This window comes from Schistocerca cancellata, chromosome 8 (genome assembly GCF_023864275.1).
Source record: "Schistocerca cancellata isolate TAMUIC-IGC-003103 chromosome 8, iqSchCanc2.1, whole genome shotgun sequence".
NCBI classification, from domain to species: Eukaryota; Metazoa; Arthropoda; class Insecta; order Orthoptera; family Acrididae; genus Schistocerca; species Schistocerca cancellata.
The window spans coordinates 251,046,912-251,071,228 of NC_064633.1; the positions used below are offsets into that span (position 1 = coordinate 251,046,912).

The window sequence follows — 24,317 nt, forward strand, 5'->3', positions numbered from 1 at the left end:
GATCGAGAAAGTGGAGAGAATTGTTTTGGGGGATCGCCGAATGACTGTTGAACAGATTGCCTCCAGAGTTGGCATTTCTGTGGGTTCTGTGCACACAATCCTGCATGACGACCTCAAAATGCGAAAAGTGTCATCCAGATGGGTGCCACGAATGCTGACGGACGACCACATGGCTGCCCGATTGGCATGTTGCCAAGCAATGTTGACGCGCAACGACAGCATGAATGGGACTTTCTTTTCGTCAGTTGTGACAATGGATGAGACGTGGATGCCATTTTTCAATCCAGAAACAAAGCGCCAGTCAGCTCAATGGAAGCACACAGATTCACCGCCACCAAAAAAATTTCGGGTAACCGCCAGTGCTGAGAAAATGATGGTGTCCGTGTTCTGGGACAGCGGAGGCGTGATCCTTACCCATTGCGTTCCAAAGGGCACTACGGTAACAGGTGCATTCTACGAAAATGTTTTGAAGAACAAATTCCTTCCTGCACTGCAACAAAAACGTCCGGGAAGGGCTGCGCGTGTGCTGTTTCACCAAGACAACGCACCCACACATCGAGCTAACGTTACACAACAGTTTCTTCGTGATAACAACTTTGAAGTGATTCCTCATGCTCCCTACTCACCTGACCTGGCTCCTAGTGACTTTTAGCTTTTTCCAACAATGAAAGACACTCTCCGTGGCCGCACATTCACCAGCCGTGCTGCTATTGCCTCAGTGATTTTCCAGTGGTCAAAACAGACTCCTAAAGAAGCCTACGCCGCTGCCATGGAATCATGGCGTCAGCGTTGTGAAAAATGTGTACGTCTGCAGGGCGATTACGTCGAGAAGTAACGCCAGTTTCATCGATTTCGCGTGAGTAGTTAATTAGAAAAAAAATCGGAGGCCTTAGAACTTGAATGCACCTCGTACCACCATTAAGGCTCATGGGTAGCTTGAAATGAATACGTATTGTTTTTACCAACGACGTACATCGCACAACAGCGTACAACTATAAGAGACTACTATAGTCAATTCGGACGTGCTTTAGAGGGAACATCACACGGACATTTGACATCATCCAGCGGGTCACGTATATTAACACCTACCTGGCGTCACGAATTCCGCAGTTTGCTCAAGTACTCTCAATGCTGGTGACGATAGCCCGACGAATACTGGCGGCGTTCGGTTCCTATGTGAGTGGAGGTCAACTATTTAAAGTAAGATACGACGCCCTTACCCTCCCTCTTAGTAGGGGTGGACTTGGTCTTGTGCATGTTCCTGATCGAGCGGTGGCACTATATATCAGCACCATGTCAAAACTGTGAAGACGGCATCATGCTTGCCCGACAAGAATCTTAATACAAAAACTACCACCAGTTTCTCGAATGACACCAGTGGCGGTCCAGCGCATTTCCCAGTCAGTCCAGTTTATACGCACTTTTTATAGACTACAGCTACGTTCAGAAGGCTCTGTCGGAAACCAGAACTGCAACGGCGAGTGACATATATGGGATACTAACGACCTAAGGACACAGAAGTCCTATTGAGAGGAAGCATCGACATCACTTTTCAGTTGGCAAGTAGTATGGCGATCGATACACCATGTTTCCTAAGACACAGAGGCACGTGCAACGTGATACCTAACAGTTAATGGTGAAAATGTCACCCGATCCACTCTCCATGTAATTCATATGACAGTTTCACCACTGTGCCCTCAGTGCCAAACTGTGGAGAACGGTGAACACCGCCTCATATGCGGCCCTCGGCAGAAGTGTGGCGCTTAGCTACACGAATGATCGCTTTCTTTCTCCGAATGGGACAAAACAACATTGACCCAGGGATTATATTACTACCCACTCTCCAAAACGAATGCCGTAAAACGTGGCTTCGAAACCAGTCGGTGCTCTATTTGTTCAGAGATGGCCCAAAGAACGCAATGGACTTTTGGACCTTTTTACAGGAACGACATCTAAAGATCGTGAACGATCCGAAACACCGACAGCATTTCCTTAACTTCCTATGGAGTGCGTTTCAAGAGCCCCCGCACAGCTGGAACGTCTAGGGTAGGAGAAGTTAAATTATCAATGCAAAGAAAGCGTGAGCGGAAGGTAAGGATCGGTGGATACTTGTACTTACGGGATGACATATCCGGATGACAGAACAGCAGGGGGGGGAATTGGAATTGAAAATACGATTCTCCATCGTGATATGTGTTTCTTTATTTTTTATGTAATGCGAGAATAACGTTCAGTTTACTGGCTTCGAGCAATACAGAAATATTATTTGTTGTATGACATGTCAGTGGTTGTTACCGAAATTTAACTTCACTTAAATGTTATATGTAAACCTGGTTTTGCTTTAATTTGTGAAAGATATTCATTGGGATTTGGAGCATAGTTGGAGAAGTATTTCTTTTTAACCTAATTTTATTGTGTGTTTTTTTTTAATTTCTGACGTATGTATACGTTCCAAAGCTTACTACTTATCACAATGTTCGTTTTCCGTCAGTCTCATTTATACACTCCTGGAAATGGAAAAAAGAACACATTGACACCGGTGTGTCAGACCCACCATACTTGCTCCGGACACTGCGAGAGGGCTGTACAAGCAATGATCACACGCACGGCACAGCGGACACACCAGGAACCGCGGTGTTGGCCGTCGAATGGCGCTAGCTGCGCAGCATTTGTGCACCGCCGCCGTCAGTGTCAGCCAGTTTGCCGTGGCATACAGAGCTCCATCGCAGTCTTTAACTCTGGTAGCATGCCGCGACAGCGTGGACGTGAACCGTATGTGCAGTTGACGGACTTTGAGCGAGGGCGTATAGTGGGCATGCGGGAGGCCGGGTGGACGTACCGCCGAATTGCTCAACACGTGGGGCGTGAGGTCTCCACAGTACATCGATGTTGTCGCCAGTGGTCGGCAGAAGGTGCACGTGCCCGTCGACCTGGGACCGGACCGCAGCGACGCACGGATGCACGCCAAGACCGTAGGATCCTACGCAGTGCCGTAGGGGACCGCACCGCCACTTCCCAGCAAATTAGGGACACTGTTGCTCCTGGGGCATCGGCGAGGACCATTCGCAACCGTCTCCATGAAGCTGGGCTACGGTCCCGCACACCGTTAGGCCGTCTTCCGCTCACGCCCCAACATCGTGCAGCCCACCTCCAGTGGTGTCGCTACAGGCGTGAATGGAGGGACGAATGGAGACGTGTCGTCTTCAGCGATGAGAGTCGCTTCTGCCTTGGTGCCAATGATGGTCGTATGCATGTTTGGCGCCGTGCAGGTGAGCGCCACAATCAGGACTGCATACGACCGAGGCACACAGGGCCAACACCCGGCATCATGGTGTGGGGAGCGATCTCCTACACTGGCCGTACACCACTGGTGATCGTCGAGGGGACACTGAATAGTGCACGGTACATCCAAACCGTCATCGAACCCATCGTTCTACCATTCCTAGACCGGCAAGGGAACTTGCTGTTCCAACAGGGCAATGCACGTCCGCATGTATCCCGTGCCACCCAACGTGCTCTAGGAGGTGTAAGTCAACTACCCTGGCCAGCAAGATCTCCGGATCTGTCCCCCATTGAGCATGTTTGGGACTGGATGAAGCGTCGTTTCACGCGGTCTGCACGTCCAGCACGAACGCTGGTCCAACTGAGACGCCAGGTGGAAATGGCATGGCACGCCGTTCCACAGGACTACATCCAGCATCTCTACGATCGTCTCCTTGGGAGAATAGCAGCCTGCATTGCTGCGAAAGGTGGATATACACTGTACTAGTGCCGACATTGTGCATGCTCTGTTGCCTGTGTCTATGTGCCTGTGGTTCTGTCAGTGTGATCATGTGATGTATCTGACCCCAGGAATGTGTCAATAAAGTATCCCCTTCCTGGGACAATGAATTCACGGTGATCTTATTTCAATTTCCAGGAATGTAGTTATCCTTTCAGATTATATATGTATACATATAAAGAAATTGTTAGTCTCATTCTGTAGTACCAACAAAAAGGTAGTTTTTTTCGTTTTCTATTGTTCCTGTTTAAATGTAAAATATAAATAAAAAAGCGGATAGGGCGACCATTCGTGTGAAGCGGGAAATAAGAAAAAAAAATAAAAAAAAGTCGTGTAAAAATGGTCGGGAAAAATATAAAAAACAAAATAAGAAAAACATGGTAGATTAGTTGCCACCGAAAGGCAAAGGTTTCGAGTTCGAGTCTCATTCCAGCACAGTTTTTATTTCCAAGAAGTTTCATAATAATAAAAAAAGAAAGTGGTAGAGCGCTTATCCACGAAACGCAAAGGTCTCGAGTTTGTCTCGGTCCGGAACACAGTTTTAATCTGTCACGAAATTTCATATCAGCCCACACTCCGCTGCATAGTGAAACTCTCATTTTGTCACAATGATCTCTCCATTGCCAAAAGATTCCACTTTAGTCCCACATTCGGATCGCTGTGAGTGGACTCCTAAGAGGCAGATGGCTATGAAAGAAAGATTAAATAGTCAGCGAACGGATAAAGTACTACGAGTCGCGTTATGAAATATCGGAAGTTTAAACCTAGTAGGAAAGGTAGGAAATCGAAAGGGGGAAATGCTGAAGCTCAGTCTGTGTATAGTGGGAGTCAGTGAAGTGAAATTAAAAGGGGTAAGGTTAAGTGGTAAGACGAATATACGTCAATGTCAACAACAGCAAAAAATACTACTATGGGAGTAAGATTCATGATGAATAGGAAAGTAGGGGAAGAATGATTTAGTGTGAACAGTTCACTGGTAGGGTTGTCATAATCAGATACGACAGGCAACCGTTTGAGTTATAAACGACGAAGTCACAAGCAAAATATGAACAGATAGAACAAGTGTATGAACGGGTATCTCAGCATGTAAAGGGTTACGAAAATTTATTAAGCATATGAGTTTGGATTGCAGTTATAGGGGAACCAACAGAAGAAAAGATTACGGAAAAGAATTCACGAGGAGAAACTAGACACTAGTAGAGAAGCACTAGAAATGGGACAGGATATACGCTAAATGATTCTGCAATGAATTTCAGGTGGCAATAGAAAATACTGTGTTCCAGAGTCTCAGGAGTAAGTATACTTGGACGAGACTCAGAGGCACACGGAGGCTCGTGGTGGATTACATCATGATCAGACGGAGATTCCAAAATCATACACTCCTGGAAATTGAAATAAGAACACCGTGAATTCATTGTCCCAGGAAGGGGAAACTTTATTGACACATTCCTGGGGTCAGATACATCACATGATCACACTGACGGAACCACAGGCACATAGACACAGGCAACAGAGCATGCACAATGTCGGCACTAGTACAGTGTATATCCACCTATCGCAGCAATGCAGGCTGCTATTCTCCCATGGAGACGATCGTAGAGATGCTGGATGTAGTCCTGTGGAACGGCTTGCCATGCCATTTCCACCTGGCGCCTCAGTTGGACCAGCATTCGTGCTGGACGTGCAGACCGCGTGAGACGACGCTTCATCCAGTCCCAAACATGCTCAATGGGGGACAGATCCGGAGATCTTGCTGGCCAGGGTAGTTGACTTACACCTTCTAGAGCACGTTGGGTGGCACGGGATACATGCGGACGTGCATTGTCCTGTTGGAACAGCAAGTTCCCTTGCCGGTCTAGGAATGGTAGAACGATGGGTTCGATGACGGTTTGGATGTACCGTGCACTATTCAGTGTCCTCTCGACGATCACCAGTGGTGTACGGCCAGTGTAGGAGATCGCTCCCCACACCATGATGTCGGGTGTTGGCCCTGTGTGCCTCGATCGTATGCAGTCCTGATTGTAGCGCTCACCTGCACGGCGCCAAACACGCATACGACCATCATTGGCACCAAGGCAGAAGCGACTCTCATCGCTGAAGACGACACGTCTCCATTCGTCCCTCCATTCACGCCTGTCGCGACACCACTGGAGGCGGGCTGCACGATGTTGGGGCGTGAGCGGAAGACGGCCTAACGGTGTGCGGGACCGTAGCCCAGCTTCATGGAGACGGTTGCGAATGGTCCTCGCCGATACCCCAGGAGCAACAGTGTCCCTAATTTGCTGGGAAGTGGCGGTGCGGTCCCCTACGGCACTGCGTAGGATCCTACGGTCTTGGCGTGCATCCGTGCGTCGCTGCGGTCCGGTCCCAGGTCGACGGGCACGTGCACCTTCCGCCGACCACTGGCGACAACATCGATGTACTGTGGAGACCTCACGCCCCACGTGTTGAGCAATTCGGCGGTACGTCCACCCGGCCTCCCGCATGCCCACTATACGCCCTCGCTCAAAGTCCGTCAACTGCACATACGGTTCACGTCCACGCTGTCGCGGCATGCTCCCAGTGTTAAAGACTGCGATGGAGCTCCGTATGCCACGGCAAACTGGCTGACACTGACGGCGGCGGTGCACAAATGCTGCGCAGCTAGCGCCATTCGACGGCCAACACCGCGGTTCCTGGTGTGTCCGCTGTGCCGTGCTTGTGATCATTGCTTGTACAGCCCTCTCGCAGTGTCCGGAGCAAGTATGGTGGGTCTGACACACCGATGTCAATGTGTTCTTTTTTCCATTTCCAGGAGTGTATATTAGACTGTAATGCATACCAAAGAGTAGATACAGACTCACTTGATAGTTAATACTCATGATGAGCAGACTGAAATTTAAGAGAACCGTGCTGAAAAGTGGTCTAGAGGTTGCTTATCTGATTACTTACCAACTCATACTGGTTCCCGGGTTCGAACTTCGCCACTGCCTAAAATCTGAATAAAAATCATCAGCCATAGCCACAGAAGGCTTCTGGAGTAACAAGTCGCCCTCGTTCTACCAACAGCATTGTCAGGTAGGAGCATACAAAGGTTCAGGGCACTCTTGCCCTTACGGTTGGAAACTTTCCCTGATAGGTGGAAGAATGAGCAGTGATCAATGGTGTAAAGACGCAGAAGGCAACGGATACCACTGCTTTAAAATCATGTAATATATATTGACCGGACATATGGTCTATAATTGATAAATGTCGTTATGTTGTCTCCACTGGCAAAAGATTACGGACTGCTTCCCAATTCGGATCTCCGGAGGGGCACTGCTAGAGGGAAGGTGTCCATGAGGAAAAGACTGAATAACAATAGAAATCTTAAGGTTCTAAGAGTCGGGTCGTGAAATGTCAGAAGTTTTAATGTTGTAGGGAAGCTATAATTCTGAAAGAGGAAATTCTAAAGCACAATGTAAATATTGTGGGTTTCAGGGTGGCGAAATGGAATGAAGACAAGGATTTCTGGTAAGAAGAGTATAGGGTAATTTCAACAACAGCGGAAAATGGAGTAGCGAGAGTAGGAATCGTTATCAACGGGAGTGTAGGGCAGAGACAGAGTTACTGTGAAGAGTTCAATGACAGGTTGTTCTACCAGAAAACCAACACCAACAACTGTTCAGGTATACAGGAGGACATCGGTAGTAAAAAAAACAAAGATCTGAAGGATAATTACGGCGCAATTCTGTATGTAAAGGGTTTGAAAATCTAGTAGTCATGGAACATTGGATATCTGTTATAGAGGAAAACTTAGGTGAATCACAGGAGAAAGAGGATTGGTGGTAGGAACGAGAGAGGCGAAACACTAATTCTAAATTAATTGTGCCATATATATCGTCTAGTGACAGCAAATACTTTGTTAAAAGGTCACAAGAGGACGAGGTATAATTAAAGTGAATGGAAGATACTTGAGATTCCAGTGATATTACATCATGGTCAGGCAGAGACTCTGAAATCAGATACTCTTCTGTGAGGCGTACCCCAGTAAGTGGAAGTTTAAGAGACCCGTAAGGATAAAACTTGGCGTAAGGAAGTGGGACAAAGAAATGGTTCACATGGCTCTGAGCACTATGGGACTTAACAGCTGAGGTCATCAGTCCCCTAGAACTTAGAACTAGTTTAACCTAACTAACCTAAGGACATCACACACATCCATGCCCGAGGCAGGATTCCAACCAGAGACCGTAGCGATCGCGCGATTCCAGACTAAAGCGCCTAGAACCGCTCGGCCACGCAGGCCGGCTGAAGTGCGACACTTAATTAAGGAATGAAGATATGCGCTTGAAGTTCACTGAGACTGGACTATAGACATTACCATAATGAATATCTCAGTAGGCATTTCATTTGAAGAGGAATGGACATCTCTTAGAACGTTTATCAAAGCTGGGAAAAAAATCGTAGGAATAAGGAAGGTAACTGCGAAGGAGCCGCGGGTATAATACTTCAGTTGATCGAAGGAAGACAAAACTGTTTAATGAAATTCAAGAACAAAGAAATACAAGTCGCACAGGAATGCAATAAACAGTAACTGCAGGGAAACTAAGGCAAAATGGCTACTTGAAAAATGTGAAGAAATCTAAAAAGAAATGATATTCCGAAGGACTGACGCAGCATATACAAATGTCTGAACAACATTCGATGAGATTAGAAGCAAGGAGGGTAACTTCAAAAATTGGAACTGAATTTCCACTGCTAAATGATGAGGAGAGTGCGGGTAGGTAGAAAGAGTACACTGAAGCTCTCTTGGAACGGGAACTTGTCTGATGAAGTAATATAAGAAGCAGGAGTTGACAGGGGTAAGATAGGGCATCCCGCATTAGAGAAAGACTTTGAAAGATGTATGGACAACTTCGGACCTAATGAGGCAGAAGTGATATATAACACTGAATCAGAGTTTCTAAAATTATTGCGGGATGTGGCAACACAACGAGTATTCTTGTTGGTGTTTAGACTGGCTATATACCATCAGACTTTCGGAGAAACATTATGTACACTATTCTGGAGATAGAGCCGGCAAGTACGAGAATTGCAGCACAAATAGCCTAACAGCATTTGCGTTTAAGTTGCTGACAAGAATAATATACAGAAGAACAGAAAAGAAAATGGAGGATTCGTTAGATGACGGTCACTGTGCTCTATAACAAATTAATGGTAGAGAGAGGCATTTCTGACTCTGCAATTGATAATGGATGTAAGACTGAGGAAAATCCAAGACACGTTCATTGGACCTATGGACCAGGGAAAAGCGGTCGACTGTATTCAGTGGTGCAAAGTGTTTCAAATTCAGAGAAAAATAGGAAGCTATAGGGAAAGGCAGCTAACACAATAAGACTGAATGACAAAAAACGAAGTGCACGGATTAAAAAGTGTGCAAGGCATACATGTAGTCTTTTGCTCTTATTGTTCAACACATACACCAAAGAAGCAATGACATAAATAAAACAAAGTTGCAGGAGTAGGATATTGCTGATGACATTGCTATCATCAGTGAAAGTGAAGCAGTGTTACAGGATAAGTTGACTGGAATGAACAGTCTAATGAGTAAAAAATATGGATTGAGTGCAAATCGAAGAAAGACGAAAGTAACAAGACGTAACAGAGCACTTGCCTCTTGTACTTGTTGCATATTACCCTTTCGCCCTACCGTTTATCTGTGCTTTCCTCAGAATTTCGAACATCTTGCGCCACTTTACAGTGTCAAATTTCAAGGTTAACAGATTCTACAGACGTGTCTTGAGTTGCCTTTAATCTTGATTTCATTATCAATCACAACGTCAGAACTGTCTCACTGGTGGGTTTACCTTTCCTAAAGCCACATTTATCGCCATCTTCAATTTTCTTTTGCATTCTTCCGTATATTATTCTTGTCCGCAACTTAGACGCATGAGCTGTTGAGCTGTTTTTTTTTTTTTTTATATAATACTCGCAACTGTCTGCTGTCGCACTCTTTGGAAATGTTTGAATGATGGATTCCAAAAGTAAATAAAAAAATGAGCTTTATGGGACTTAAATTCTAAGGTCACCAGTCCCCTAGAACTTAGAACTACTTAAACCTAACTAACCTAAGGACATCACACACATCCATGCCCGAGGCATGATTCGAACCTGCAACCATAGCGGTCGCGCGGTTCCAGACTGTAGCACCTAGAATTGCTCGGCCACCCCGGCCGGGTCCAAAAGTCAGATGGTATGTCAGCTGTCTCTTACATTCTATACACCAGTTGGATAGCCGTTTTGTTGCCACATCTCCCAATGATTGTAGGAATTATGGTGCAGTGTTATATGTCTCTTTGCCTCATTAGAAACTAAGTTATGCAAAGCTCTTTTAAATTCAGATTCTAATACTGGATCTCCTATTTCTTCTATAATGATCCATTTCTATTCTCCGATGATGTCATCAGACAAGTCCTTCTTCTCATAGTGTCCTCCAGTGTAATACTTGCATGTATCTGCCCTGAATTCTCCATTTAACAGTGGAATTACCATGGCGTCCTTAATGTTACCGACCTTGGCATTAGTTCAAATAATGGTTACTTTCACATTTCTATATGCTCAGTCAGTCTTTCCGGCCATCATTTCCGATTTATTCTCATTTTTCATTTAGCCATTTCGCCTTATCTTCCCTATGCTTCATATTTCATTAGTTCCTAATTGTCTTGTATTTCTGTATTTCTCAATTTCCATGAACGTTTTTATACCTCCTTCTTTCATCGAGGAACTGAATTATGTATTCTGGTACCCATGGTTTCTTTGCAGTTATCCGTCTTGTACCTACTGTTTTCTTCACAACTTCTGCGATTGCCTTTTTTAGAGACGACCATTCCTCTTCAAATGAGGTGGCTCCCGAGCTCTGACCTATAGTAGTACCTATAGCCTCAGAGAATTTCAAGCACAGCTCTTCATTCCTTAGCACTTCCGTATCCCACTTCCTTGCGGATTGATTGTCCTTACTAGTCTCTTAAACCTCAGTCTGCTCCTCATTACCACCAAATTGTGCTCTGTATCAGCTTCTGGGTACGTCTAATCCATGTATAATTTGTAATGCGAGCAACTCAGTCTCGTCCTGGTTGACTTCTGACACATGAGTCCCTGTGTCCACTAAAAATTTATATTCTGTACCACTCACCATGTACTCTAGGCAACACTCCACCTCTGCATACATGGTTGTTGTATATCTCTAGGAAAGCCACTTATATGTTGCAGAGTTGCCATTAGTGTTTGACGACCTTCTATCAACCTGTTTCATATTCCTACAATCCCACACGCAGCGTCCTATCACTTCTTTTATTGAACTTTGGTTGGCGGCATTGATTCCGAATGTGGCCAACATTTCCACTCCTATAGCCCGATATTTAACCACTGATAAAACAAACGACTTGCTTATTCTGCACTCGCGTTGATATATCCAATTTTTGTGGTTGCATATCAATGTTAGTGGCAGCAGCGGGTTTTGCATCTATACTATGCTTGACCTATTATGTAAAAGCCCCTTCAAGAAAAAGCATCTGGTATTCTGTGTCCTGCCTCTTGGAGAATAATCCACCTCATTCTAAGCCAGCTCATACGTTTGCGTACTTGCTTTCCCAATATTATCCGTGAATGTTTCCATCGATTCGTTCCGTTACTCTGATGCTCCATAAGAAATCTCGAATGATTTTCTTTGTGGCAGCGCTGAGTGAATCCATTTTTGCGGTACTGCAATGTGTGCCTAGTTCAGCCCCTCATGGTACGTTATGTAGCTCTTGCCTCACTCGTTAACTCTAATCTGGTAATGTATAAACACTCGTATCCGACCAAACATCCAGAATCGCAGCGGCTTCCAAATTATCAGTCAGTGCTTACACATCCCAGTCATTCTACTCGAAAAGGGCTCATTAGAGTAGCTGCTGACGAATTGAAAGAAGGCGTGGGAATAGTGAATGGCGCTTTTGTTTCTACCATCCCGACTATTTCACCATCTCCACAAGGTTTCTCAGCCATCAGAGTATCCACTCGACATTCAAAAGCAGCATTAGTCTCCTTCAGTTCAGCTACAAGGATTCAAACGCACCAGAATCATTATTGCATTTGTACGAGGGTTGACTGAAAAATAATGCCTCTACCTCGGTAACTCTTCGACAGTTGGCAGCATTGGTATGCAGCAGGTACTGGCTTGTTCCGTAGCCTCTTCCCTACAGCTCCAGTTGGCGAGAAGCCTTAGCACTGAACGGTTGTGTTGTTACAGTGTAAAGTATGGAACGCTGCGCAGATTTCGGTCAATGTGATTTAAGCAACATGCAGTAATTTAATTCTTGACAGCAGAATCTGTCAACCCAAAGGAGATTCATCAGAGAATGAAAGCAGTTTATAGTGATTGTGTTGATGTGAGTACTGTGCGTCGTTGGGCGGGTAAGTTTAAAGATGTTGAGGCGGGAACATCTGAACTGCGTGACAAACAAAGAATTGGACGTCCTGTGACAGCAATCACCGAGTGTCACAAGCAATTTGTTGACAGATTGATTGAGGACGATAGTCCTTTCACACAGAGAGAAATTGCAAGCACAATCGTGTGGGTCACGTTATTGCTTTGCTTGGCTATCGGAAGATCTGTACGCAATGGGAACCCCGGCTGCTGAATTCAGAAATGAAAGCGCACTAGCTTGAAATTTGGCAGGAACTCCTCTCCTGTTACGAGAATGAAGGTGACGCCTTTTTCCATTCAGTTGTGACAGGAGACGAAACTTGGTTACACGATTACAACCCGGAGACGAAACGTCAGTCTGTGGACTATTGACACAAAGACGTCCCAGAAAAAGAAAGTCAAGACGCAACCCTCAGCTGGAAAAATAATGGCCACGGTGATCTGGGACGCAGATGGTGTTATCCATGTTGATTTCCTTGATCATTGAACAACAATAAATTCAGAGCGTTACATTTTAACACTGCGAACTCTGAAACGATGGCTAACGGGAGTCCGAAATGAAAAGGGAAATGTTTTCCTGCAGCATGACAATGCCAAACCACACACTTCACGTGCCACCACAGCAGAACTTCAGGGACTGTGTCCCACCAGCTTACAGGATACTTCATACGGTTCAGGTTTAGAACCGTCTGCTTTCATCTGTTCCCAGTAATGAAAGACGATCTGTGGGGATATCTTTATGCTTCTGATGAAGACGTTGCGAGAACTGTGAGACTGTGGTTGCGAAAACAGTGTATCGACTTCTTCCGTGACGACTTCAGAAAACGTGTTCATCGTTGGCAGAAATGTATCCAATTGGCTGGTGATTATGTGGAAAAGTGAATATTGGTAATTAAAGATCACATTCTAAGGATTATTTCTGCGTTTGATTTATTGAAATATTCTTATCCAAACGCAATTAAGGAAGGTGGAGGCATTACTCTCCATTCAAGCCTCATATAAATTTCATCTATCAAAAATACAATACACTTACTGTACACAAAAATTCGAAGTCAACTCATACACTCGAACATAGCTAAACTAAACGGCTTGCAAAAAGCCAATCACTTCGACTCCACAGGTTGATGTTCCCTGTGACCATAACGTCGGAAAGCGCCCTTATTACTTTTTTCTGGTACTGATTACGTTCATGGCAATTTGTGGCGCACCGAATTAAATTGCTGACATCTGGTCGTAAATAGAGATCCCTATAACTTTCCCAAAACTGAGACAATTCTGCAGGACCTTCCAGTTTCAAAAATTACACCGGCGCATTTCCGTGCACGTCAATTTTCTCTACCAAACCCGTTCCCGGGGATAAATGAGACCACAAAGGCAGAAAGTTCATTCACCACACGTGTAATGACGAAACTGCTACCCAGATTTGGACTTGCTGCCGCATCTGGAGAGTTCTTTCGAGAGAAGGCAGCAACTGCCGGCTCAGGAGACAGTATGTGTTAGTAGCAACGGGCGCTGGGGTCAATGAAGCTGCCGCCGATGTTTTGTCAGGGAGCCTGACAACCTTGTACTTGCTACGTACCACTCTGGGATGGATGGTTTTAATACCGTAATATTCAGCATGGCCTACGGGAAACGTGTTTGTCTGAACTACAGTCATTGGAAAACGTCAAGGACTTCAGGGACTGCAGAGCAGAAACAGAGACTGGAAAGCCCATCCGCCAGGGTCGAACAAGCGATCAACGAAGGAGAAGGTCACCTCATAGTTCACCCAGCACTGCAGAGTTGCCGAGTTGTATAAGGTCCCTCAGATGTCTGAAGCTACTGGAGACGTAATTCACGGAAAGTGAGTGGATGCTGCGTCTGTTACTGCACCACTGTGCAGTTGTGTACAGAGAATGTCAGCGCTCAATTTAGAACGTCCGAGAGTCTGATTAGGGGTGGGGAGGGGAGAATATGAGAGGTTGCCGACCAGTACTTCTGCAGCAGAAGCACACCACTCCATAAAAGACCATAGCATGTGGCAACCGGTTGTTGCCACTGGTTGTTTGATGAGCTTTTAATGCAACATAGCCGGAGGTGTTACGTTGCCCAGTTTCACGCTTTTGAGGCGCTGGATAGCTTCTCCCGCTGCGACATCTTCCAGGCTAGCCGCTCTTTCATCCTAAAAGGGTCTTCTTTTGATGACTGAATCATTCCCTGAGGATTACTCCCCCTGTATGATGATGTTTTCCTGAGCGTCGCAAGAGCAGTTCATTGTATCTGGCGGAGTTATACTGCAACATTCCTTTTAAATGTCTGACAGGAAATCACTTGGTATTTTGTTCACGAAATTTACGTTACATTGCTCATTTGCACACTAGGTGAAAGAATAGGCCTTACGAGAAGTGTGTTAACGAATACGACATATACTTGCTAATGTGTTTGACTTGGTTATTTTTACAATACAACACATTTTGTTTCGTAGGTGTATGCAAAACTCTCAGTTCCTCACGAAATCTAATTTCTAAGGAATTTATGCCAATAATTTTCTCAGAGGAATTGTTTTGTTCAGCTTAGTTATTTATTTAAATCGATTAATGTTTCTCAGTGCACCTATAAAAAGCACAGATCTTAAACATTTTGTACTGAAATAATGTCAAATCCAAATAAGTAATGATGTTCTAATTGGTATATTCACTGCATATTTTTGTGTACATAATCCAGAATATTATATAATCCAGTACATTAGGACATATTTTTATGAAGGATATCTGAAGATGGTAATTACAGGCCGAAACCGGTAGTCTGATGACAAAAAATGTGTGACCATAGACGTGAAGTAAAGGAAACTTATTCGATATTCGGGTCACTGTTCAATTGGCGAACAAGTCGCAGCTTGTGAAACATACATGGTTGTGAGGGAGATATATGGATAGTAACGTGCTGTAAAAGTTATTCGTGTTTTTATTATACATTAAGTGTGTCCAGACAACATTACCTCAACATTTCCTTACAAACTTTGTTTTCATATTTTCCAAGGCAACAACACAAATACCTAATCTGAGACAAGTTACTCGTAACACACTCACACATCCTCGCTTAGTCAAGGCGAATTTTGATCTCTGTTGGAAAGCTTAAAACAATAATTATTAATGTGCAGTTACAATGTTATTCTCTGATCAACAATTAAACAGAGACTTTAACTGTGGTCAATGAAGTCCCATTAAGCGAACTATAGGATGGTTTCAGTTATTCCAAAATACTCGCGTGGTAGGTATCATTGACCGGCAAAGCGATTTCATGTCATAGGTTCAATTCAAGTGTACTGGCAAGTGAGACTGACGATTGCAGAACTGAAGGAGTCAGGGCAGGAGGTGGCAGATCTCTGGAATTGCAATCTGATTTCGTGAGATCTCCTAACGATCTCAATATTTCTGCATTTAGGAAATGCACATTAGTGGGTTAAGCCAATCATTTACTCTAATTCTAAGAACACTACTATTCTTTTTACCTAGTAAATAAACTGTCATTCTAGGCTGCCTTAATATCATCAACAATATCGTTAACATTTTACTTAAAATTCCTAGAAGCTGTTTGCGTATTTATATATTTCACAGAGAATGGCTGCACCCAGCATGGTCACACATGTACGGAAAAAACTTCTTTTAGAGGCAGAAAATAATACTGTGTGTATGTGTACAGGGTACACACGCAGTTCATTACTCCAAGGATAAGTCTGTTACTAAGGAAAACCTTAATTAGGGAGAGCTGATGCTGAGTAAGTATTTAAGGAGACCAAACATTGAAAGTCGCCACTCTCTTGGTCACCCATCTACGGCAGCAGCAGCGTACCACAAGTCTGTCTGCGTGTACAGTAAATATCCTGCGCAGGTGTGAGGGAATGTTCTAAATGTTTGCGTAGCGTGTATCAAAGGCGTAACATGGCAACCAGCCCAGTGTCCACCGACTGGGATGAGGAAAAACTCTTAAAACAGACATCCAGTCTAACCAACACGCCGAACTCTTGTCGTTATCTACCAGGCGGATTCTATCCGGAGCCGGCGTACCTCCCCGTCGTGGAAGCGTTCGTTTTAACGTACATGACAACCCAGGCGGGTTCTGGGATTCATGTTGCGGTTGACCTTACGCAGCATGTTCTTTAATATAACATACAGCTAAAACTTGAATGATACCACGTGTTCATTTCACCAAATTACACCATAGTTAAATTCATGTGATTGTATAGCATAAAATGTTTTGCATTTATCAATGAAAAGCAAGTATCTTTACCGTTCAATTCAAAATGGAATCTGTATTAAGCTACGCAGTGACTGATATGACAGCTTAGTAGTTATCGTGGCTGCGTATATGAAACATTTAAAAAAAGTGTTCGTGCAAGAAAGTGGATATTATTTTCATGACAAAGAAAGAAATTAGTATAAAATCGCTTGAATACTTTATAAACAAATAATTTATGTCCTCAAAATATGTTAACTTACAGAGGTAGGAAAATGCTTAACCTCGTAAATATTTAGCTTATTCAGCACAGCAGGTAACAAAAGAGAATGTGTTAAATGCTTGTTTCCTGTAAAACAATGTAATAATAATTCATTTGTATTTGACAGTTGACTGGTTTCACAGTTGAAATCTCCCACCTCCTATTTAAATTTAAAATGAGCACATCATCTGATATGACTTCAGTATTTATGTCATAAAAATATTCCTCCTCTTGAACAAAAATTTTACGCTTCAATGAACAACAACGCAACCTGCTCTTGCAATTGTGCTTAAGTAAGCAAAAGTGTGACCAAGACATTTGATGATTGTAACGTAGCCTGCAATTGTGAACGCATCCTCCCCTATACTCGCATGTGATAGGTCTGTAAACTGCTTCTCATAAAACCTAACACCTAGCGGTAACAGTACGCATCACAAAAGCCACTACCTTTTGTCTCGAAGTTCTCATCAGTTCTAATCTACCTTGTGTTTGCTGAAACATGAATGTAAGGAAATAAATATCCCATCTGCCAAAGGCAGTTTATCGCAGTTCTACTGAAGGTAATGTAAAATGAACTCAGTGAATTGTACTTGTCCGATCTACTACGGACTTACACAAAACATAAGTGAGCACATCGGAACTGAGCATGAATGAAGTAAAAACATGTAAGTGACTTCTAGTTGAAAAATGATTAAAGCTAATTTGAAACAACACTACAAATCAGTAATGAGGTTACATATGTCCTCCAAGCAATCACGTTTTAAATCAATGATACATCTTATCAAAAACAGAACAAAATGAGCGTCATATAATCTCAGAACCCCCTCGTAATGTATCTATTGTATATGCATGTATAAGTGCAAGGCTGTTGTGCTTTTGTCTGTTAGTTGTGGCTAATCTCAGGAGCTACCGTAGGGATATTTATTTGATTGTCATTAATAGACAGACTGATATACCAGGGATGTTTGTGTACATAATTCGGTGCAAACAGGATAGACGATGTTTAATCTGTCTCCAGCTGCTGTGAAAGTAATGCAGTTTACGTCTAGCAGCGAATGGCAAAATTCTTTGGATGTAAAGTTCTGGATAGCAAAATGCATCTGTGCAAGAACAGTCCCCTTTTTTAGATGTACTGACAACAAGTGGAACGTATTCGATGCTCTCACTGATTGTCTACACACCTTGATGTAATCCTATTTTATTTATTAGGACACTTTGAAATTATGCATAAGACTGGTGCGTGAATCTCCCTGGTGAGAAAGATATCTAGGTGTTTCATGATCTTTAAGGAGGCCATACGTTAGCTTGATTTCGTGCGCAGCTTTATATGTGATAAGGTGAATCAACCAAAAAGTAACGGAACTTCATAAAGAAGGGAACAGTCGAGGGAAATATTTTCTTCACATCTTAAAGGTAGAGGAAAAGATGGAATTTGGAAATTTCTTTAGAATGACTGCAGAAGCTCTAGGAGTCTTCTACAGACGGTTTGGTGACGCATTTCGTAACGAAATGTCAATTTAAGTCGGTAGATTTTTGCTTGCACCAGAGTTTCAATCTCAGTTCACACTCACGATTCACATCACATTCTTTGGACAATGAGCAGTGAGACGTATAAGTAAGCAGTCGTTTGACAACTGCATAGCGAAAATACGGGCTAATCATAACTACCTGGTTGTTAATTTTTCAGGCAAAAAGTATAGTGATTTCCGAGATGATACTTGAGCAAGGGATGCAGCTTTTAATCTTTTACGTAAAGAAAGTTTTCTCTGCAGTGGAATGTACGTTACAACTTCCAGTTTTCGGCTCTCTCAATCAAACCTCCATGCGACATGGTTCTGTGCGTCGCTTGGCAAAAATGTCTGCTACAAGAGTCTGCAACAAAGAGTTGCGGCAATGAGTCTGAAAAGTTTGACCAACACACAAATACTGTTGTCCGAAAAAGGAGGTACCAAGGCAAATTCTGTATTTCACGACGGAAGGTCGAACGACAAATAATGAAAGCCACTGCCTGACACCATTGTCGCTGGAAGTGTACTCACGTCAGAGCACAGTGTCACTCATACATAAAAGGTCTGGAATCATAGCTCACGACGACAAAATCGTCTTTCGGATCCTGCAAGCGCGAATTATAGTAGAAGTCAGAACGATAACAAAGTTAACAGAGAGGTGTATTTGAGAACTGTAATTCATTATCATTCCAAAAGAGTTAAGTTACAGATTCAGCGACAGTAACTAATGTGTAGACATTCCTGCGGACCTGAATTGTTTTTAAGTTAACTATTTCAGAGTTTTCAAATTTTAATAAAGTGATATAATATTTTTTACTCTTGTGTTATCTTCTCGACCTCCTACAGGACCTACAGAAAAATCTAGGCTTACCAAAACCTGCCACAGTGCCAACGCCAAAGTCTCAAGTGTTTTTTTGTCCGTCACTACAATTTACATTGTTATTAAACATATTAATGAACTCCTATCATTACCATGAGATGCCACTCGAAACGCCAATTAAAATACATCTGTGCCTCCTAAGAACTTTTCTGGTGTGTGCCATGCCTCCTAAGAACTTTCCTGGTGTGTGCCACCTAAGTACGAGTAGTCTGACTTATTTGAAAGTCGCGATATTCCGTTACCTGACATTGTTGTCTGAGTCTCATGAATATCTTTAAGCAGTGGCCCATAAAAGAATTTCCTTGACCATAAATACATGATGTTTCCTGTGCGAAGCTGGGGCGGTCGGCAGCATGACCCACGTCCACAGATGGCTTAATGAAAGATCGATGTTAATCCTTGTGTTGAACAAAGTCTCAACCACAAAAACAGATTTAACCTTGTTCAGAAACAAAACACATTTGTAAAGCTGAAAATCATATTACGGGTAGTGCACACTTCGTATTTGCATTCAGGTTGGCCTGCAATGAAAGACCCAACAGAATTTCAAAGAGGAGTGATTGCGGCGGGGGAAGGGGGGGGGGGGGTAGGCGATTAGCTGGAGTATCAGTAATCAAGACAGCAAACTTATTGAATGTTTCAAGAGCAACTGTTTCAACAGTAATGACAGCCTACAAAAAACATGAAAATACATTATCTTGTAAACGTAATAGTGGGCGCAAATCAAAACTAAATAACAGAGATCGTCGTACGGTAGCACAAATTATGTCAAAACAACACAAAACTACGGCGTCTAAAGTGACTCCAGAGCTCAACAGCCATCTTCGAGACCCCTTATCTATCGACACTGTCTGCCGAGAACTCCATAAACCGAATATTCATGGACGAGCTGCTATACCGAAACCATTAGTAAAGACAAGCAATACGGAAAAGCTTAAAACATGGTGTCAGGTGCATAAATCCTAGACGGCTGATCAATGGAAAGACATCGTATGTTCTGATGAGTCAACGTTTTCGTTATTTCCAACGTCGGGCTGGGTTTACGTCTGCATATCGCCGAAAGAGGCCTACAATTGCTTGATTCCAACGGTTAAGCACGGAGGTGGAAGTGTCATGTTGTAGGCAGCCATATCATGGTATTGTGCTGGTCCAATCATCATTCTCAAAAGCCGTGTTGCAGCCAACGAATATGTGAACATTGTATGTGATCAGCTGAATCCCACGTTTCAAACGTTGTTCCCCAACAATGATGTGATATTTCCGGACGATAATGCACCCGTTCGTACATCCAGGAGATTGCAACTGAAGTACAGCGTCTTCCTTGGGCAGCACATCCCCGGACTTAAACATTAACGAACCCTTGTGGGCGGTATTAGACTGCAGACTCCGGAGCAGATTTCCGCCTCCCTCCTCACTACAGGAGTTAGATGAGGTTCTGATCGAAGAGTGGCGTAACGTCACACGGTAGACTACACAATCATTATATGCCAGTATTCCAAGAAGAATCGCAGCTGTATTACGGACAAAAGCGGGTCCAACGCTTTATAAATAAACCATTCCCTAAAAGGTACAGGTTTTCGCATTATTTTGCCTAACCCCTTTACTACTAGAACCAGCGGTCAGCGGATTCCAAAGTGTTGCTTTATAAGAACGTCCACATGGCCAACCTAACTCAAATCTTAGCTACGCAGGCACGCGACTTATGTAGAGATTCACTTCAAACTCAGCATACACACACGTGACTTTTTGGACAGACGAAAACTGTTCATTGAGAGTCTTTGCAAGGTGTTAGTGACTTATTATTCGCTTAGAGATACTTTAGTAAAACACTCGTTGTCTAACAGGTGACTTTAAGTGGTAATGGACATTATTTTTGGAAAGTCACTGTATCGTACAGTATTCTCAACCTATGGGAGATGTCTTCCACCAGCACAAACAATTACCAATCATATAGCAAAACATTTAAAATGCACATGAAAATCGCTACTTAAAACGAGTAGTTTGCTGTATATATAAAATTTATGGCTCCATAATAATCATTTGCATATATCTCACGAAAGTAATACAGCCAGTGAAGAGGGATAAAGGTTAAGATGTAACAGCATATACAACGGAAGTTTAAATGACCCTTAGAGAAATTATAGAGAAATTCTCGCTTGTTGCAGAATGGTGGTGCCAAGGGCGGCCTGGACATGAACGTGACGGGAGCCTGGAGCATGGGTTACACCGGCAAGGGCGTCGTCGTCTCCATACTGGACGACGGCATACAGACCAACCATCCCGACCTGGCGCCAAACTACGTAAGTCTCTCTACTCTTATACCGAACGATTTCTACTAGCGTCAACATTTAGTAATAACACAGTGACTCCGCAAACTGTTTTTTTCATGTGGGCTTGAAATGGTTCATTGATAGTTCTGTCACCGAGAATAAAAACAAACTGTAAAATTAGAATTAATGCGATTCGTTCTGATGCTTCTAATTTATACGTATTTCCTATAGTCGCTGTTTTTCCAACAGGAATTCAGTAAATCTACGTCTCACCTTAGACATTCCATTATGACAATCTCGTTAGTGTCACGTGGATCCGCCAATAGATTCTGTGTTTTGCGATTCAGCCAATTTGCGTTGAACGGATTCAGTAACTCCTTGGCGGACATCTAGGGGTACGCGGCAAGAGAAGGCTACACACTGGTCACGCAACTGGCGCCCAATAGCTCCGTCAGGTTCACATTAGGGGAAACTGGTGACCTGCCCATGAACTTGAGATCACTATCATGCTCCTCATTGTAGTACGATACTTGTGATACGATCAGTTGTTCTACTGGAGGTTGCCACCTCCGTCGAGTAAGACGTCAAGCTTTAAGGAATGCAGCGGGTCCGTGATAATACACTTAAAAAAAGAATGGTAGGAAACAAGAAAACTACAATGCACGACGAATATTTATCCAAATGGGGCGGGAATCGGTAGATATGATGTACATGACAAACAACTACAATCTCAGATACAGTGGCTGATTTTCACAAATTGAGCAAGTCAATAACGGTTTGGTTCACTTCTGGCCCTTACGCATGCAATTATTCGGTTTCGGAATGAGTGATTGGGTTGTTGGCGGTCCTTCTGAGAGATGAAGTGCCAAATTCTGTTCAATTAGCGCGTCAGATCGTAAAATTCTTTACTTCGTTTCGAGGGCTCTGGTCATAATGCTCCAGACGTCCTCAGATCCGGCAGCCTTGCTGAACTAGGTGGGAACCCGTAGGGGTCGTTGCTGTGGAGACTCAGGCAGTGTACAATGACTGGTGCACTCTGGAACGCTTGTGCCTGCGTCAGCACTGAGTCGTCAGATCTGCCATAGATCGCTAGACATTCTGCTCCATAGAGCTGGCTAGTTTCTGAACGTCCTCTCTTGTGATGAGATGTGGACGTCCAACACCGTTCCTCTACTCGAGTTTTCACATTCCTTGAAATCCTCTCGGCAGATACTTACAACTGTAGTCTGCGAACAGCCGAAGAGCTTCGTTGTTTCCGAGATGCTAGTTCACGGCTGTGGACCATAATTCAGTGTCTAGTTACGCTAATGTGACAACGTCCTGTGTTCGAAGTCGACGTGAAATAACCACATAAAGACAGTAGGTGGTGGAACTCGCAGTGGAGGCTATACAGGGTGTTACGAAAAGGTACGGCCAAACTTTCAGGAAACATTCCTCACACACAAAGATAGAAAATACGTTATGTGGACATGTGTCCGGAAACGCTTACTTTCACTGTTAGAGCTCATTTTATTACTTATCTTCAAATCACATTAATCATGGAATGGAAACACACAGCAACAGAACGTACCAGCGTGACTTCAAACACTTTGTTACACGAAATGTTCAAAATGTCCTCCGTTAGGGAGGATACATGCATCCACCCTCCGTCGCATGGAATCCCTTATGCGCTGATGCAGCCCTGGAGAATGGCGTATTGTATCACAGCCGTCCACAATACGAGCACGAAGAGTCTCTAGATTTGGTACCGGGTTTGCGTAGACAGGCGCTTTCAAATGCCCCCATAAATGAAAGTCAAGAGGGTTGAGGTCAGGAGAGCGTGGAGGTCATGGAATTGGTCCGCCTCTACGAATCCATCGGTCACCGAATCTGTTGTTGAGAAGCGTACGAACACTTCGACTGAAATGTGCAGGAGCTCCATCGTGCATGAACCACATGTTGTGTCGTAAAGGCACATGTTCTAGCAGCACAGGTAGAGTATCCCGTATGAAATCATGATAACGTGCTCCATTGAGCGTAGGTGGAAGGACATGGGACCCAATCAAGACATCACCAACAATGCCTGCCCAAACGTTCACAGAAAATCTGTGTTGATGACGTGATTGCACAGTTGCGTGCGTATTCTCGTCAGCCCACACATGTTGATTGTGAAAATTTACAATTTGATCACGTTGCAATGAAGCGTCATCCGTTAATAGAACATTTGCACTGAAATGAGGATTGACACATTGTTGGCTGAACCATTCGCAGAAGTGTACCAGTGGAGGCCAATCAGCTGCTGATAGTGCCTGCACACGCTGTACATGGTACGGAAACAACTGGTTCTCCCGTAGCACTCTCCATTCAGTGACGTGGTCAACGTTACCTTGTACAGCAGAAACTTCTCTGACGCTGACATTAGGGTTACCGTCCGTTGCAGGTGTCCTCGTCGTTCTAGGTCTTCCCCAGTCGCGAGTCATAGGCTGGAATGTTCCGTGCTCCCTAAGACGCCGATCAATTGCTTCGAACGTCTTCCTGTCGGGACACCTTCCTTCTGGTAATCTGTCTCGATACAAACGTACCGCGCCACGGCTATTGCCCCGTGCTAATCCATACATCAAATGGGGATCTGCCAACTCCGCGTTTGTAAACATTGCATTGACTGCAAAACCACGTTCGTGATGAACACTAACCTGTTGATGCTACGTACTGATGTGCTTGATGCTAGTACTGTAGAGCAAGCACCGAAGTCAACATTACCTTCCTTCAATTGGGCCAACTGGCGGTGAATCGAGGAAGTATAGTACTTACTGACGAAACTAAAATGAGCTCTAACATGGAAATTAAGCGTTTCCGGACACATGTCCACATAACATCTTTTCTTTATTTGTGTGTGAGGAATGTTTATTGAAAGTTTGGCCGTACCTTTTTGTAACACCCTGTATAACGCTATGAATAACAAATGGGACAAGTTGGAGTAACGATTAAAACGCCATC

General features: G+C 43.8%; 1 protein-coding gene across 1 annotated transcript in view; it reads left to right on the forward strand.

The window, feature by feature from the left end:
- LOC126095496 (furin-like protease 2) overlaps positions 1 to 24,317 on the forward strand; it is a 707,292-nt gene that overhangs the window by 308,933 nt on the left and 374,042 nt on the right. Inside the window, exon 4 of the mRNA XM_049910285.1 lies at positions 21,237 to 21,371. Coding sequence (XP_049766242.1) covers positions 21,237 to 21,371 — 135 coding nt within the window. The remainder of the gene's footprint in view (positions 1 to 21,236; positions 21,372 to 24,317) is intronic.